Source organism: Glycine max, chromosome 12, assembly GCF_000004515.6.
Source record: "Glycine max cultivar Williams 82 chromosome 12, Glycine_max_v4.0, whole genome shotgun sequence".
Classification (NCBI taxonomy): Eukaryota; Viridiplantae; Streptophyta; class Magnoliopsida; order Fabales; family Fabaceae; genus Glycine; species Glycine max.
The window spans coordinates 40034190-40052014 of record NC_038248.2 but is presented as its reverse complement, the minus strand read 5'-3'; the positions used below and the strand labels follow the sequence as shown (position 1 = coordinate 40052014).

The 17825-nt window shown below is 33.6% G+C and overlaps 2 protein-coding genes across 4 annotated transcripts; one reads left to right on the top strand and one right to left on the bottom strand.

Moving 5' to 3' along the window:
• Nucleotides 1–319: 319 nt before the first annotated feature.
• LOC100798871 (pyridoxaL 5'-phosphate dependent enzymes class IV superfamily protein) lies at nt 320–3354 on the top strand. The gene is made up of 5 exons (NM_001255559.2): nt 320–576; nt 749–801; nt 1183–1358; nt 1721–2394; nt 2951–3354. Exons 1-5 carry the CDS (start codon nt 549–551, stop codon nt 3049–3051), a joined length of 1032 nt encoding a protein of 343 aa, NP_001242488.2. The 5' UTR covers nt 320–548; the 3' UTR covers nt 3052–3354.
• A 3008-nt stretch (nt 3355–6362) lies between these two features.
• On the bottom strand, nt 6363–17383 carry LOC100815042 (germinal center kinase 1). 3 transcript variants are annotated; one of them, XM_041007641.1, is made up of 21 exons: nt 17175–17383; nt 16517–16664; nt 13924–13980; nt 13232–13259; nt 13032–13154; nt 11995–12106; nt 11853–11890; nt 11682–11735; nt 11192–11260; nt 10946–11062; nt 10747–10815; nt 10238–10317; nt 9841–9969; nt 9490–9766; nt 8990–9079; nt 8729–8896; nt 8274–8392; nt 8066–8195; nt 7129–7247; nt 6880–7053; nt 6363–6693 (listed from the first exon to the last, which is right to left on the bottom strand). In XM_041007641.1, the coding sequence occupies exons 2-21, from the start codon at nt 16609–16611 to the stop codon at nt 6654–6656; spliced, it is 2088 nt and encodes a 695-aa protein (XP_040863575.1). In that variant the 5' UTR covers nt 16612–16664; nt 17175–17383; the 3' UTR covers nt 6363–6653. The 3 variants fall into 3 exon arrangements, with proteins under 3 accessions (XP_040863575.1, XP_040863574.1, XP_040863576.1); XM_041007640.1 differs by having other exon boundaries at nt 16517–17087; nt 17175–17377; XM_041007642.1 differs by lacking the exons at nt 13232–13259; nt 13924–13980; nt 16517–16664; nt 17175–17383 and having other exon boundaries at nt 13028–13154.
• Between the last annotated feature and the right edge of the window lie 442 nt (nt 17384–17825).

Sequence of the window (17825 nt, the reverse complement as noted above, 5' to 3'; positions counted from 1 at the left end):
CCAAGATTAGGTAAATAAAAATATATTTTTCAAGAATCAAATTAGGATTTTATTGTTATTATTATATTTTTCAAGAACTGATTTAATTATTCAATTCGAAAGAAAAGAAAAGTGAGAAAAAAAAATCAATGAAGAAGAATGTGATGGTGATGACTGATGAGTAGGAAAGGAAAGATTAGGTGAAAGATTAGGTAAGTTTCCTGTTGGAGAGATTCTTTCTTGTGAAAGGTATATTTTTTTTTCTCATCACCCACTATTGGATGATGGTTTCAGAGTTACACTAATTATAGATGCCACGTCCATCGCTACTTTTAATGACTCAACCACTTCACTGGAACAAGTGAAGAAGCAAACACAACAAAGTTCAATCGTCTCAAACAAAAAGAACAAGAAAACAAACACACAAACAGACAAACAATAATTTAAATTGTTCTCTGGTGTTCTTGCTATTAATTAATAGTAATTTCCACTGCTCCAGTTCCAAATATATATACTTACTAGTTTCCTACACACTCCTTAATTACTATTTTTCACTTTCTCCTTTCAATATGAGGAACCCCACTCACAAGTCCCCTGGTGAGTTTCATTTCTGGGTTACCTTCAGGTTATGTGATCCCATTGAAATATTAAAACTTTATTGGTGCTTCAGCAGTTTAGCTTTTTCAATTGAATTAACGTGTAATGTAAATGCTGTTATTTATTCTCTTTGATATTTTACTTTTTATTTTCTTTTCTTGGGGTATCCCAGAGGTTGAAAATGATGGTGATTTTAAAGTTCATCTGTTCTCTTCATCATCCGAGGTGAGATTTTTAAGCCTCTCCTTTTGTATATATCATCTTAGTTTCTCCAAGTAACACCAAAAATTAATAGATTATTAGAGTTAAATTGTTCGCAATTTGTGCGTGTGAAAGAAACCAAAGTTTATTATTTCACAATTGGAATTGCAAGCCAGATAAGTGAGAAAGAGAGGAGGAGCCAAGATTTTTCTGAATTTGCTTTTCAATTCACAATGATTTGCATAATGATTGAACATGCTTTGGATGATTGAGAATGAAGAGAGAGAGAGAGAGCTAAAAATATATTTGGATACTGCCTACTTTTTGGCTTGGCATCATTAATTTCATAAACGTTTTGTATTATCCACTAAGCTTTGCAATTTTCATTGGGGTTGCATTGTTCAGTTGCTTGAAAAGCTTCATGAAAAATGGAGTTCAGTGGAGAAACCACCATACCCAGCTATGTATTCTAGTATTTATGGAGGTATCATACTTGATCCAGCAATGATGGTAATCCCCATTGATGATCACATGGTTCACAGAGGGCATGGTGTGTTTGATACAGCTATTGTTCTAGATGGGTAGGTAATGCTAATTTTTTATTTTCTCTATACAACTCAATACTTTGATATGCATGTATGTAACAAAGCATTGGGTTTTACTTTGAAGAGAAATGCTAGCAATGCACTCTGGAACACACACCCTTTTAACATTTTCTCTTTATTGGTTGAAATTTATTAGAAATCGCAAGCTTTTGTAGGTCTCACTTTATTTCATGAATCTCTCTCATGATATTGTAATTTTTGATAAATTTAAACTAACAAGACAGATGTGAAAAAGAGTATGTTTCTAACAGTCTTGTTACTTTGAATTTTCAGATTTTTTTGCATATGAAACCCATTTGTCTCTTATTTTGGTGTTTATATTTGTTTGTCCTCTCCAGATACCTCTATGAGTTGGATGTTCACCTTGACAGATTCCTAAGTTCAGCCTCCAAAGCAAAGATATCCTCTCCCTTTTCTCGATCAGTGCTTCACAGCATTCTAATACAACTAACTGCAGCATCAAAATGCAAGAAGGGAACTCTAAGATACTGGCTCAGTGCAGGTCCTGGAGATTTCTTGCTATCATCAGCAGGATGTCCAACATCTGCATTCTATGCAGTAGTCATTGACCAAGATATTTCCCAATGCAAAGAGGGAGTTAAAGTGATTACTTCCAACATACCAATGAAGCCTTCTCTATTTGCCACAGCCAAAAATGTGAACTATCTTCCAAATGTCCTTTCAGTAATGGAAGCTGAAGAGAAAGGAGCATCTTCTTCTATATGGGTTGATGAGGAAGGTTATATTGCTGAAGGTCCAAATGTGAATGTTGCTTTCATAACTCAAGACAAGGAACTTGTCATGCCTCCTTTTGATAACATCTTACATGGTTGCACTGCAAAAAGGCTCCTTGAACTGGCACCCAAGTTGGTTGATCAAGGGCTTCTGAAAGGTGTAGCAACTAAAAAACTAACTGTGGAGGAAGCTAAAGCTGCTGCTGAAATGATGTATGTAGGAAGCACGCTTCCTCTGTTGCCTATCATCGTCTGGGATGATCAACCCATTGGCAATGGTAAGTTAGTGACATACTAACAGTAATGATCTGATATCAATCTGCTTTTGTATGGTATGTAGGCTGAAGCCTTAACCTTGCTTAATTTGTTCTCATTATTGATGCATATGAAGTATGAACATTTATCATAGGTTGTTTTGACATAAGTCATGTTGTATGAGAATGAGAGGAGCATACCAATACATGACTGATCAATATTAAAGGCTACTTAAAGCCTAAGGTCATATGATTACTTAAAAATGTAGCTAGACTATTGTTTTAATCTTAACTATTCATAGTGGTCGAGATTTATTCCTTTTACTCTCCACCACACACACATATAAAGTGTATTAGGTGAGACGAGTGCACATCAACAATATAATTAAAATTTTAAAATGGATAGTTAAGATTAAAATAATCTTGACTTTATATGTGTATGCTTGTATGGTCAAAATTTACTCTTCTCATCTCTTATGCTCACTCAATAAATGTTCCCTGTATATAACTAAATATATATATTATGCTTGAGTTCCCACTTTGTCCTATTTTTGTTTATTCCATTATATATGTCTGACAGGAAGGGTGGGAGAATTAACAATGTTACTTTCGGATATGCTTTGGGATGATATGGTAGCTGGCCCTGGCACACAGAGGATACCTGTTCCTTATGTTGAGTAAACCTACAAAGTCATCAAATTACAGGCTGGGAACAACTTTCTTACTTTTCTATGTCATGTTCCTAGGAGTTCTCCTTGCAAAGATTTATCAAGAGGTTTCTCTTTGTATTTGCTTTTTGTATTTCAAGTGTGAACACTGAACAAGTCCTTAAGTGAAGCACCAGGTGTTTCCTGCAACACAAAATTTACGTAGCAGATAAATAGTCCTTGAACTGTTTCACGTTGTTGTATTGATATAATAATAATAATGAAGACTCTTCATGCTGCTTTGTGCCAGAACCAGAACCACTTGACTTTGATTTTTCACGCATGTTTCCCCGATCTTCAGTTGTGTGCACTGAATATATTTATTTTCCAATAAGTTATCTATCTGCAACAGCAATATTGGCTAAGTTTCTAAGTAGATAAGTCCTTTGTTTAATCTTCATCTCAGATGCCTTTTAGATATGAACCAAATGTAGAATGTGTGAAAGGGAACATACTTATAATCATTAATTTGAATTAAACAAGGAGGAGAGGAGGTTTCGTTCAAGCCTCAGATATAAATCAAAGAATCATTGCAGCAGTAGTAAACTCTCCAAAACTTGCAGCACACAAATTCATTTTAGATGAAAATAGATACACAACATATACAAGTAAGGGTGTGGATTTTGTCATTTGTGTCCCTTTATCCTTTTTTGTTCACTAGTGATTTTGACATGGGCGGTTAGTAAATTATGATGGTTTCTTTTGGATTTGATTTGGGAAGCTATGGTGGCCAGCCCTGAGAGAAATCCCACTCAAGTCTAACAATACCAAATAATTGAAATTATGGTGCTGCATTTTGTCTCATTGCATCTATCCTTTCCTTCATTGCTCTTCTTGGTGGATCAAGTTGGTGAAGGAATTTGTGTCAGTGTTTACATATATTAAATAAGTCTTGAAGAGAAGCATCACGCACATGCTTTTCTGCTACTCATTGATTAAGCATAATGTATTTATTAACTTGACAGAGTCATTGAAATATTGAAATGTTTTGATCAAGTGACTGCAGACCGGGCTGCCAGGAGGCCCAGGACTACTTGAGCTTCATATATGAAAAACTTGATTTTTTTTTCTAGTGTTATGAGTTTTGACAAATTGAATCTGTCCTCAGATATTCTTAGGTAGTCTCACCACTTCTTTGAACTCAGAATCATGAGTCAGCACTTTCCCTCCCCCACATCCGAGACAGTTTCAGTCAGTACCAATATTTTTAGTTGTGAAGGTCATTTACACACATATCTATTTAATAAACATGCAAAATCACACATCAAACTTGTTACACAAATTTATGATACATGAATAATAGTAATAACACTGCTATTTTACTAAAATGAAATATCTAACATGAAGCAAAGATGTTTTGAATGAATCAAAGTACTTCTAATATTGTTGAAGAACAAATTTTCAGGTGAAATACATAAATTATTTATACTTTAACTTAAAAAACAATTTACAGAACAACTCTCATGAATTCTGCTGAAATCTTATTCTCATCGAATAAGTATAAAGGGCGAAAAAGATGAAACAATATTGTCTTTCAACATAGATTGCATAAATACTCTAACAAGTCTTCTTTGTCTTTGTTGCACAACTCTTTTTTTTATTGGCACCGATATCTTCTGTGAAAAATAATCTTACTCGAACAGGTTTGGATCATTATGGCCGCAAATTTCTTTATTGAGAACGAGTATTTAACGTAGTTGCATACATAAGACAAGAACTCTAACAAGTATGTTGCAGAACAACTTCCAGCTTTCTCTTAGGTTCTTCAACGCAGACATTAACCTTCCCAAAGTCAACCATTCCTAAAAGTTGAACTCTTCCTAGCTTCTATAGCCTCCATATCTTCCTGGGATGATGCTGAATAAACATGATAATGAAGTGCAAGCACTGCGTCTTCAAGTTAAACACACAGATGGAGAAAATAAAGCAAATTTGTTGTAGCAAAGTTATGGTTGCCAGTGTATGGGAATTGCCACAACACAAGTCACAGTGATTTTAAAAGTCTAAGTCAAACGTTTTATCCGCACCATCCATGTAGAATCTTTCACCTATGTTGCTGGGTCCGTTTATTCTACATAACCAGTCACATACCGGAATTGTATTTTCTACTATATACTATATTTATCACTCACTTGTCCTAAAGAAATTATTAGGTGGTCCTCAACCATCACCTAATCCATGATTTCGACCCATCTCTATGTGATATGTAATTAAGAGTTATTGATTGTTTTTCTAATCGAATTTGGATGTACTTACAGTGGAATTATAATTATATTAAAAATAATTGAGATTCTCATAAATTTATGTACTTATAAAATAGATTATGACAAGTTTTAATTAAATTTATGCACTTCAACAAGAAATTATGTACTTATAAAATAGATTATGACAAGTTGTAATTCTTTAATCAATAGTTATGATTTCGTACTTACTGTTTTGTCCTCTAAAATTACTTGATTGCTCTAGAAGGATAAAGGTTAAAGAGGAGACTTTTCAAATGAAGACAAAGCTAATCAATTATCAGCTTGGGCTTGGGATTTCTGGCCCATTGCAATCACAATTGCTTGGATGTAGGCATTAATTTAGTGTGGTTCAGTAAAAGGGTGTTTCCTTACCGAGAGGGTCAAACTCGATTTATTGAACAAAGTAGGTGAGTTGTTGTAAATATTTCGGTATTTGTTTTTTATTTCTATAGATAAAAAAATGTTTTTCATAATAAATTATATTTATTACTTGATTTGCAGAATAACCTGTAGTTAACGAACTATCAAAGGCCTTGGAGAAGGAAATTCTCCTTTCCTATTTTCAAATATTAGATGAGTGCTATCAAGAATTTGCAATCACAGATCTTAGACAAACATGTTTAAATTACAATGTAGCACAGTGTTTATCGTGAACTCAAATACTTGGTAAAAAAAAAAAAAACCAATCCTTCCACAAGATTATTTAAGAGTTTTTCATATGTAATTAGAATTAAAAAACTCTTCTCTTGTATTAATTATGTTTATTTTTAAATTTTATTATTATTGTTTGGGTTGAAATGCAAAATAACGGTTAGCATTTGTTAGCAAATTGGAATATTTTTCTAATTTCAGAAAAAAAAATTGTCATGTTCTAAATAAGCTGAATTGAAATTCATCACAAATTTGTTTAACTGTATTTCGATAATTCGCAAATCTTTCCAACAGGTGAAATTGCTCCCACAATGAAGCGGTGGAATAAATACATTCAGAAAATAAAATTCGAAATTGAACTTTCACAAATCACAAGACATAAAATGATAAATAACGTGGGAAAAGAGATAATTCGTGTTTTGGCTTATTATCCCACTCTTCAAAGCGACAACTATTAGAAAATACAAATCAATGTAGTTTGTTACAATTTGCAAAACCCTCTAAATTATACATCACTGCTGTCGCCATCACTTTGAGCAAAAAAAATTCAAAGAAAAATAAATTTAATAATAATAGAACATAGAAAAATAATTTCTTACAATAATATATGTACAATTAATCGGAAAAAAATGCACAAATAGAGACAACAGACAAATTGGTATCTTGTAACTTCTAACTCTGCTCAAGATGGGTTTAGATCCCGTGAGGTTTGGCCTTGCCATCTGTTAAACAAAGAATCAGAGATCATTCACAAGCAAATTCAATGCCATATAATGTGAATAAAAAGAGAGAATGAGAGAGGCATGCTCTTTGTTTCACTAGCAAGGCTAGGAAAAAGTGCACCATCACATAACTAGTACTACTTTTAAGAATAGTTATTCATAGGGAAAATGATAACATCCATAAACCTTGAGAGAAGAAATCTTGCTAGTGGGCTTAAATTGCTATTTGAATTATGTTCCTTGTTTTGTTGTTTCTTCCTGTTATCAGCCTCTGCATTTCGGGTTTCTTGAGCTGACTTGGTCTTGCTGAATAGTTGGTCTGCCAGTCCCTGCAGGTCCTTCAATGAATCTTCCTTTGAACTGCACACACAGGAGAATGAGATACATATATTTTCCTTTTTTGGTTTGTCTAAAGAGCTTGAGTGGAAGGCAAACCTTGCCAATCGCTGAAGCAACTTTTTGACAAAAACATCACAGGATTTAGGTTTTGTACCCTCCATGTTTATTAAAGAATTGATAACTGCCCTCACGAGTTCTGGATCATCAGCAATAGCCTACATAACAAACACAAAACATAACAAAAACCAAAAAGAACAAAAATTCTATTCATGCGGTAAGTTGCCAAAAGCATGCAAAACTTCCATCTTATCAAACACAAGTTTTTCTAGTGTCCAATCATCCTTACTTTTCTGCCACCCCATTCCCCCTAAAGAAAATATCATAGAAGTTTCTTCATATATATTATTTTTTAATTTCATCCTGTTTTATAATGCAAAGTCTTGGTACAAAAAATCATCATGTAGATGATTAATAATATGGCTTAATTATATTTAGTCCTAGAAATTTGTGGTAAATCCATTTTGGGTCTCCTAAAAACAAATCATTTTAGTCCCTCAAATTTCATAAAATACATTTTTAGTTCTTGGAGCTAGATGACGTTAACGGAAGTGGTGATGTGGTGCTCGGTAGTGCACACATGTCAAATGCTGACAGCACCACATCACTATTTTTCACCACTTCCATTAACATCGTTTGGCTCCCAGGACTAAAAATGTGTTTTTGAAATTTAAGATTTTTTTTCAATTTGGGGGACCAAAAATGGATTTACTATAAAATTCAGGGACTAAAAACATAATTAAAACTAATAGTAATTTTCAATAAATAGTCAGTATAGCTAGTGCATCATACTCAAAACTAAAAATAATAAACATATGAAACAATTTTAATTATAGAATCTTGAGGAGCAATCAGCACAGTGTACGATGCTCTATTTGGAATTCAAAATTATTTAGAATGAAAGGAAGTCATAATACAATTTTACGCTAATACACTGCTTAGAAATATTAAGGATAAAATATATGTATGAATTTACCTCTTTTAATGAAGGAATAAGTAAAACAGATAATGGCACCGATGATGACATTATTTTAGCACTTTCTTCGCCATCACTAGCATGATGTGATCTTAACATGCCCTTGTGTGCATCATATTCACCATGTGGTCTGAAAAAAAAAATCCCTAAGAATGTAGGTTCACATTTCAGCAACAGAAAATTACCAGCTCTTTTGCAATGGATGTACCTTGAAGAATCAGAGCTACTAGCCTTTTGATCTCTTTTGCTTTCCTGTCTATCATTGTTGATTTTTCCTCGGGCAAGTTTCTCTCGAGCATTTGATTTCCTCAGGATAGCAGCCTTTGCCTACAGAGACAAACAGGTAGGAAAATGCTGTTTATAAGCAATATCAATCCGAAGTAATCACAAACATGTCAAGTCTCGTAATAAATTATAAATGAACATAAATTGAAAAAATTTCGACACAGGTGCATAAGAAATGGTTTAAGAATATACCCTACAAAACAAACTAGGTGGGTAACTCAGGCAACTATATAACAAGGGAAAATAATAAAATACTGTTCTACAAATAAATCAACAGCATCATGGAACCAAATCTATACAAAAGAAAGGGGGGAGGCTCATCTTGTATTAATCAATATGCAAGTGAAATTTACAAGTTATATCACAGAGAAATGGTACCTCAGCAAGATTTGCTGCACTATCTTCCATTGAGGCATTTGAATTTCTGTCATTAAGTCCCAGTCGAGACCTTGGTGTCTGTGGAGAATCAGACTCATCATGCTGGCCACGTAAAACAACAGTTCCACTTGAAGAAGCATCTTCAAAAGAAGCATAGCTGCTGCTAGACTACAGTTAATCAAAATTCTCAGTTTGTGACTGTACAGAACAGCTGTAAGAACTTATTGGTTTCTTATCAAAGTAACACAGCTTGAAAAATACCTGAGAGCTCTGGTCACGAAACGCAGATGACCTTGATCCTTTTGGAGATCGAATAACAACAGTTCCTGATCCATTCCCAGATAATTCATCCTGTAAATTGAAGATTTCAGAAAATCAAAGCAGTCCAGGTTGTTCAAAATGAAACTTCAATAAGTTCATAGTAATTCCATCTTTACTTAATGGTTGACGCGATTCTTTCAAATAATATTAATGAGGTGAATTCTCTAAATAATTACACCCACTTGAGAGTAGAGACAATATAATTGTTGTTTGTGTGCTAAATGGGTAGCACATTGGCTATACAGAAAATTTTATCAGTTTCAGCTCAAAGTATCTAAAGCATTAATGCTCAGCAGGTAAATTATTTAGAGTAAAATGGTTAAGCATTAATCATATATCCAATGTTTTATAAATACCAAAAACATTCAAAGGATCCTTTATGGAGATGTGGCTGCTAAATATATAATTCAACTGATTAAGTTAACTTCTTTGACAATTACATCTTCAAGGTGATTATCCAGATGCTCATCATGGTGGGGAACTCTAAGATCTCTTCCAAAGGAACTTTCAAGTGACTCATTAAGTGCACTTCTATTGACAGATCCCCCTTGATAGCCACTCTGTGGAGCTTTTCGCTGAGTAAGCTGATTATGTGAAACTTCAGTTATCTTATCTCTAAACTGAGGTGGTCGAGAAACATTACGAAAGGTTCCAGTACCCTGTGATCCACCAATGCTGAAGTCCCATCCAGCACTTTTCAGGGTTTTACCCTGATCACTGCAAATTAGAAACTGTCCATAAAAAATTCAATATATATAAAATAAAAATAGTAGCCAACAGTCATAACCTACCTGGGTCGATTATTTTCTTCACCTCTTAAATCTCTTGCCACCTTTACAGTACCTGATGCCTCCCCCATCCCACTTGGACCATTTCTGGGTGTCTCCTCATCTTCCTTTATTTGGTACTTTGGACGCTCCCTATAATGAAGCCACAAGACATGATCATGTCAACCACAAGCTGGGGAATAATACTTGTAATTTTCAATTTTCAGATGGATAACATGCTAAAGTTGCTTAGCAAAAGGGTTTCAGAAGTAAATTCTGCATCTCAGCATTTTTTTTTGTGAAAGATGAAATGAAAGAAAAAGAAGGGAGGGGGGAGGGAATTAATAGACAAAGGCAAAAATAGGTAGAATTACATACTACATATATCAAATATAGCAAGACCTTTATCAATGACTCACACCTTATTCTTTCTGAAAGCTTTGAACTCTTCCTAGCATTCCGGATAAAACGGTCTTTGAGAAGTTCCTTAGCACTTGGCCTCTGGAATTGAATCCATTAAAAGGGGGGGAATTAAGAGCCTGACAGAGAGTGATCAACTTCACCAATTCCACTCCAAGCTAGTCTAAAAAGCTTCTAATTATTATTTCAACAGGAAATAAACAAATAATTCTATAATCCCAATTATTACTAAATTAGGATGAAAATTAACATATCCTACGTCCAATATTTCAATTAATATTTCTTATTATTTTACCTTTCCTGCTAAAAAAATAAATGCTCTAGAAAAGCATATTAAGTATAAGAAGGAATATTGTACGGATTCTCATACAATCCATAAAGTGAACATTTGACTCAATTTGAATCATAAAGCAGAACATTTTCATTAACAATATATAAGAACAACAACTATGTCAAGAGAACTAAAGAAAATGAAATAATAATAAGTGTATGAAAAGCATAGACACTTGCCTCAGCAGGAACCTTCTTTAAGCACAATGACACAAATTCTTTCAATGGACGAGAAAAATGATCATCTAGCTGAAGAAAATGAAATTCAATGTTAAGTATGTTATGCTGGAAAAAATAACATCTCTGTTTGAAAAACTCAAGTTACTTAAAATGGTTAACAACTTGAAAGATTGACTTGTTTGATATTAAAGAACTCAACCTGTGGAGGATTCTCTCGGGGTATAATGAAAAGCACTCTCATTGGGTGAAGATCAGCAAGTGGCGGCTCCCCCTTTGCCATCTCAATTGCAGTGATTCCCAGAGACCAGATATCTGCCTGCAAAAACAGAATACTCCAGTGATGATTCTAAAAAATCCAATGACTATCACAAACTGAAAATAAAGGTGGAAAAACAGAACCAAAGAGAAACATAACAAAAGAGATTTAGACTAAATATATTACAACCTTCTCATTATATCCATCTGTATTCTGAATAACCTCAGGTGCCATCCAGAATGGTGTTCCTACAAATGTCTGTTATGATAAAAAAAAATGTTAGCATATCCAGTCAAAGATGAAGAGTAAAAATTTAAAAATCTAAGTGATTTTTCAATTGCACAAAGTATTAAATGCAGTAAGGGCTATGACAGAAAATTACAGTCTATACAAGAAAAAAACAGAAATTCAAAATTCAGTTTGCCCCACTCAAATAACATCAGGAGTAGACACAATATTCTGCACCATGTTTCCTTCACTTTCAGAGTCTATATTTCAATCTGATTATCCAACTGAAAAGAAGAGCAATTTTGTGCTCTTGAAAGGAGGTTAAGAAATTACAATTGAGATGATCAACCATAAAATAACAGACATAACTTTTACTCTAAATGTAATGAAAAAAAAAATACTATATCAATAGCCCATCCACTTTCAATTAACTTCAATAAAATATGTTTACCTTTCTCCTTGATATAGTCCTTGTTAATTGAGCAGAAACACCAAAATCTGCAACCTGGTGACATTCCACATGTATGCAAGTCCACATCTCAAATTATTAGGTGCATCATTTTTCAATGAAGTCATATAAAATAAACAAATTGTATATAACCTCTGTCAGAATATAACGTACCTTTACATCACCATTCTCAGACAATAAAATGTTTGCAGCTGTATAATTGACATATTAATGCTGTCAATTATAAAGCTAAAGAAAAAACAAAAAAGAATTCAATGTACAAAAAATTCAATGGCGATGGGGTTGCTTCTGATACCTTTAATGTCTCTATGAATTTTTCCTTCACTGTGTAGATAATCAACAGCATGCAGCAAGTCACGTAGAATGCAAGCAATTGACATTTCATCAAGGGGAGGACCTGATTGGATCTACAGAAGCAAAACCAGAATTAACACCATAGAAAAAATACAACATACAACCATATTGGAAATTAATGTCAACAGACATAAATATGATAAACAGTGGCACACAAAAACTGACCAATCAAAATATAATGATAGAAAATTAATAACAGGGAAAGTACAAAGAAGGACAAGAAATCTTCCTAGAAAAACCAATGGAAAAAAATAACAAAAGAGAAGGAAGATATAAGAAACAAATTATAAGCATCTAAAGTCATACAACTAAACCAACATTAATCTACACATTTTGATTTATTAATAATACCGGTTTATAGGCACGTCATCTTTGACTTAGACTAAACAGAATACCCTCTATTTATGTATAATTAATGTAATTAGCTTATAGAAACATGCATCCATTGTGTACTCAAACACACGGTTTCAGTCAATTATTCCTCTGTTTCTCCTATTTTAACAAAGGTTATATTAACATACAAGAATTATAACTAATACAATATTATAATCCATTTTTATGCATATCATTTCTTAGGTCCATTGGACTCTACAGATGGAGTATTGGGTGCTCAACCATTAGCATTTCCCCTAGGACACTCTGCTATATGCTGAATGTTTATACATGCTTGTAACTATTTTCTCGTCAGAAATTACGCACCCAGAATTCAAGTAACCATTTTTTCTCTTGGTTGTTCTCTACAAAGCATTTCGTTCTCTTTTCTTTGCATTTTTTTAAAAGGATGGTCTCTTATCCTCCTAGCTCTTTGTAATCTTCTTTGTCTTGATAATTTTTTTCTTTTATAAAAAAAAGTCAAAAATATATCAGACAGTTCAAGGATAAGCAGGGGAAGTTTCACTAAAGGATGATTTCTGACAAACATCAATTTCAATTTTCAAACACTGAACATATAGAAGCAAGTAAACAGAAGTAACCTACTAGATCAGCAACTGAGCCACCAGCCATGTATTCCATTATTATCCAAAGTTTAGTTTGATTGAGATAGGAACCATAATATTCAGTAATGTATGGACATCGACATTGGGACAGAACAGAAATTTCCTGAAAATATTAAACAATCAAAATTTAAAAATTTGGGTACAGCAAATATCAAGTACATGTAATCTACAAGATTATACCTTCTGGATATCATCAATTTCATCCTCTCTGTGAAGTGACAAAAGAAAGGAAAGATAAATTAGGAAGTATTAAGGAAGAAATGCATATAGATTCAGAGCACAACACAGCAAAAATATGATGTTAATACTCCGTCCAGGGGTTTCCTATTCTACAATTGAGCTGATGCTCAGTTTTCTTAATACTAACTATTGAGAATGAAATCTTCTTCCACTCTTGTCCGTACATTTAACCTAATCACTTGACCAATTATGTAACTAACTACTCTTAACCACCTAACTCAAACCACCTGCTTTGTCTCCACACCTTTCTTTCTTTTGTCCTGGGTCCTATTCATATTCAATTAGTAATGCCAGAAATATCACAGGAGAGAAAACTCATCTACCAAATACTCCTCTATTAGTATTATTTCTACCAAAATCTTCAATGGAATTAAGTGAACTGGAATGGTTGACCTGACTTCAGACTTCACCCTCCCTTAGTAAAAAGAGCTTATCAAGGATTGAAAGAAAAAGGAGAAACTGATATTTTTCCAGTGTTATGTCCCAAAATTCTAATAGACAGGCAATCTTTTATAATGTAATGAAATATGCTTTTCAACATATTTTAGGATTCTTATTGCTATAAAATTGGTTAGCACCCCTAATATGTCCAAGCATTCTTGAAAATAATAGAAGGGGGACAACAAACTTACGATTCTTCCAAGTCAATTACTTTGATGGCGACTAGTTTGTTGAGCTCCCTGTCAAATCTGGAAATAAGATTGAACAACAAAGAGACAAACAGCTCATTGCCCATGTCTAAGTGTCTAACTTAGGACAGTAAATAAAAGACATTCAGAGAACAATAACTAGTTCTTTAGACCATGTCATTTATGATTTTATTTTATGTTACAATGATAACTGACAAGAAAAAACAAATAATCTTGTGGAAATTCCTCAGATGTATTCTTTTATTATTTTTTTGTCTCTTGATCATATGAACAATATCCACAAACTTGCTAAAGTAGAAATTTTCTTCGATCCTTGCCAGTAAAATTCTATTCTCAGAGATTGTAACAAAACCAAACAGAGCTCAAATAAGTAACACACAAGAATTTCCAATGATCATGACATAAGACTTATGAATTTTAGTTTCAATAACCTGGTCATGTCCATAAAAAAGTAGTTAGTTAAACACAAATATTAACTACTGCCTACCAATAAGAACAAAAGCATGCACACATACATGCTTGGCCAGCTATATCTGCCAGCAAGGTGTAGCTCTCTTGGAACTAGACGTGTCATGTTAGGAAGCCAGCAATGAATTTTCTAATTACATATTTCATGCACAGTGTGCCATGCTCTAGATTATACATATCACTTCAAATTCTAAACAAATACAAACAAACACAAAAAGAAAATAAAAATACAACATAAGAATTGTTATTATAATGGAAAAGTAAAGAAGTGAAACTGATCTGAAAAGGACATATATCCTTCTCTTTATATTAACAGTCTATGTTGTGCTTTGTTGCAAATTTTTACATAAACAAAGACAAGCCTAGATCAAAAAAAGAGGATAGAATTAGGCAATAGATACCCAGCATTAAACTTTGTCCAATACTTGTAACATTACATGGATAGATCATCTATGTGTGTTCTATAAGTTTACATGAAGGGTCAACTTTGAACCCTTGGATCTTTACCCTGGTTTTGACATTCATACCCAACATATCCAGGATCCAGTGCCTCAAATACATGTTTTTTTTGCACATGATATAATTCTAGCGGAAGAGGGCGAGCCCTGGTGCAGCGGTAAAGTTGTGCCTTGGTGACCTGTTGGTCATGGGTTCGAATCCGGAAACAGCCTCTTTGCATATGCAAGGGTAAGGCTGCGTACAACATCCCTCCCCCATACCTTCGCATAGCGAAGAGCCTCTGGGCAATGGGGTACGAAGTTTTTTTTTTATATAATTCTAGCGGAAGAGTCAAAAGAGGAAATAAATAGTAAACTAAAGTTATAGAGAAAAGCCTTGGAATCACAGTTTCGATTTAAGTAGAAACAAAAATGAAGTACATGAAATGAAAATTCAGAAAGACATGCTCTAGCATAGGCTTGGAGGTGAACTTTGGGAATCATACCATATCACAAGTAATATAGTTAGGTGTCCTACATCTATCATACAAAGCAATAGAGACATTGAAACAGATGAATACTTCAAGTTTTACTTGTGTGCTGCTTAAGCTAAAAGGAAAGCTTTACCGTATAGCCATAAGACAAACAATACTTTATGATACTATATGTTCAGTGATAAAATGCCAACAAGAGCATAAGAGTAGAATAGATGAAAATGCTGTGTTGGATTTGATATTATACAGAAAGGAAAAAAAAAATCAGGAATTCATGTATTATGGAGAAATTTGAAATGGCAATATAGAGGAAAAGTTGGCAAAATGCATGTTAGAGTGCAACATGGTTTGGACATATTACCAGAAGATTAATAAAAGCTTCAATTATAACAGTTGATCATATGGAGGATAGCCCAAATAAGAGGGTAAAGATAGACAAAGAAAGACTCGAAGTGAAACAATTAAAAAGTATCTAGGATTAAATAGCCCGAGTAAAGAATTAGTTTTGCACAGAGCACAATGGCATTGTCTGATTCATGTAGCCAACCTCATGTAATAGTAAAAACTTTGGTCATTGTTGTTGTGCTTATAGTAATATTTAACACCACTTATCAGTTATCAAAAAAGAAAAATGCAAATGATCTAGGTCTTTTTAAGTAACAAACAAATGCAATTAGACACTTGGTCTTAAAAGTGAGGCTAAATTTTACTTTTGGTACCTCTACTATGACTAATCTTTATGCTTATTTTCCAAATTCTGGAGAAAGAATTTAAACTATCCTTGATAAGATACCATTGCATACATTTTTTTTCAACATAAACTATTATCCAAAAATTCCATCCAGCCCATTCTATAGTAATGCTTATCAAATGTTTGCTTCCATCAAGGGCTCTTAATTCACACCAGCATCAAATCGCAAATTTCGCACATTTTAGTATCATATGATATCAAATGCGCATCTAAAGAACAAGTTTAAGAATTTCTATTAACAAAATAATTCTCATTATTATTCCACCTGCAGAAACAACAGGAAAGAAAGCCCTACACTAGAACTATTCATCAACCCGATGAACAAGCAATGTGCATATACAATTACTGCTATGATTTAAACTCAATGTGCAAAGTTAGTTTGACTCTGCAGGGCTCAATAAACCAGTCCTGAAACTAACACCTACGCTTTATAGACGTCTCCGAATGATCCCTGCCCAATAAGCTCCAATGAGCTGAATCTGGATCCCGATGCCTCAACTAGACCTGCCACATCGGCCATTCTCAGCAGCAGCAACTCCTCAAAGCCTCACACACAGGCTACTACACAAGCACCTGAAAAACCAAAGAGCAAAACGACTCAGAGACATCCATAGTGAAAATCACACATCTCCAATCTGCCTCCCCCCCCCCCCCCCCCCCCCCCCCCCCCCCCCCCCCCCACCTGCTCCAAATTCCACCAATTCAAATAAAACCAAAAACCAAACATTCACATTCAAAACAGCATCTGTATTTGTAAGCATCAAAATGAATTAATCAAATAAAAAAAAAACTTCATACACAATTGAACAACCCCAATTCAGTCTCAACTCAAATTCTAAACGAAGGAATCAAATCAAAGCTTAATAAACAAAACAATTGAAAAAAAAAAAAACAGAGGCACAATGCAGTGAAACTGTGGACTGAAAGCAAAGCATGTGAGAGCTCGGTGGAGCAGGGCAATAATTGTTAGGTGGAAGTTAGGATGCAAAATTGACTCTGCAACAAAATGGAATGACACTGAGATTTCGTTCGCAGAGGAGAAAAAAAAAAAAGAAAAAAGGAAAGTGAAACCGCAACACCCACATCGAGATTTGGCAACAAAATGTGGCATTCGAATTTGATTCAAAGTCGCTCACTGACCCATGAATGAATACGATTCGGGTTAGTGGTAGTTTAAGGGACAGATCTGTTGCTGATTGATATTGTCTCTCTTCTTTCGTTTTTGTTTTTTTTTTTTTTTGTGTGTGTTTGGCTTCGGCGTGATTTGTGTATAATTGCCAATGATTAGGAAGAAAAGAGGGTTAAAACTAGAGCTCAACCTAGCTTATATAAATATAAATAGATAGATAAATAGTTATGACATTGTAAATTTGGTTTTAGAGATTAATTTAGTCTCTAAATTTTTGTAAAAGTAAATTTAGAGATTTATTTAGTAATAGAAATTTTAAGAGATTCATGTGATCAAATTTGTAGTAAAAAATATATAAATTTGCTTTATTTAAAATTGATTTTGTATCTTAAGTCACAAACTACAAAGCCATTGGCTCTACAGTGAATTAATGCACACATAACATAAACAATTTCACTTTATAGAAACATGTTTTGCAAATTTCAGTTTTTTAATTTTGTTTTCAAATAGGTATGTATCTTCTATCTTTTTTTAAAGCCAATGTATTTTCTATCTTGTTCGAAGTACAATTGAACACTAAATATAAAAATCTTACCTAATTAGGT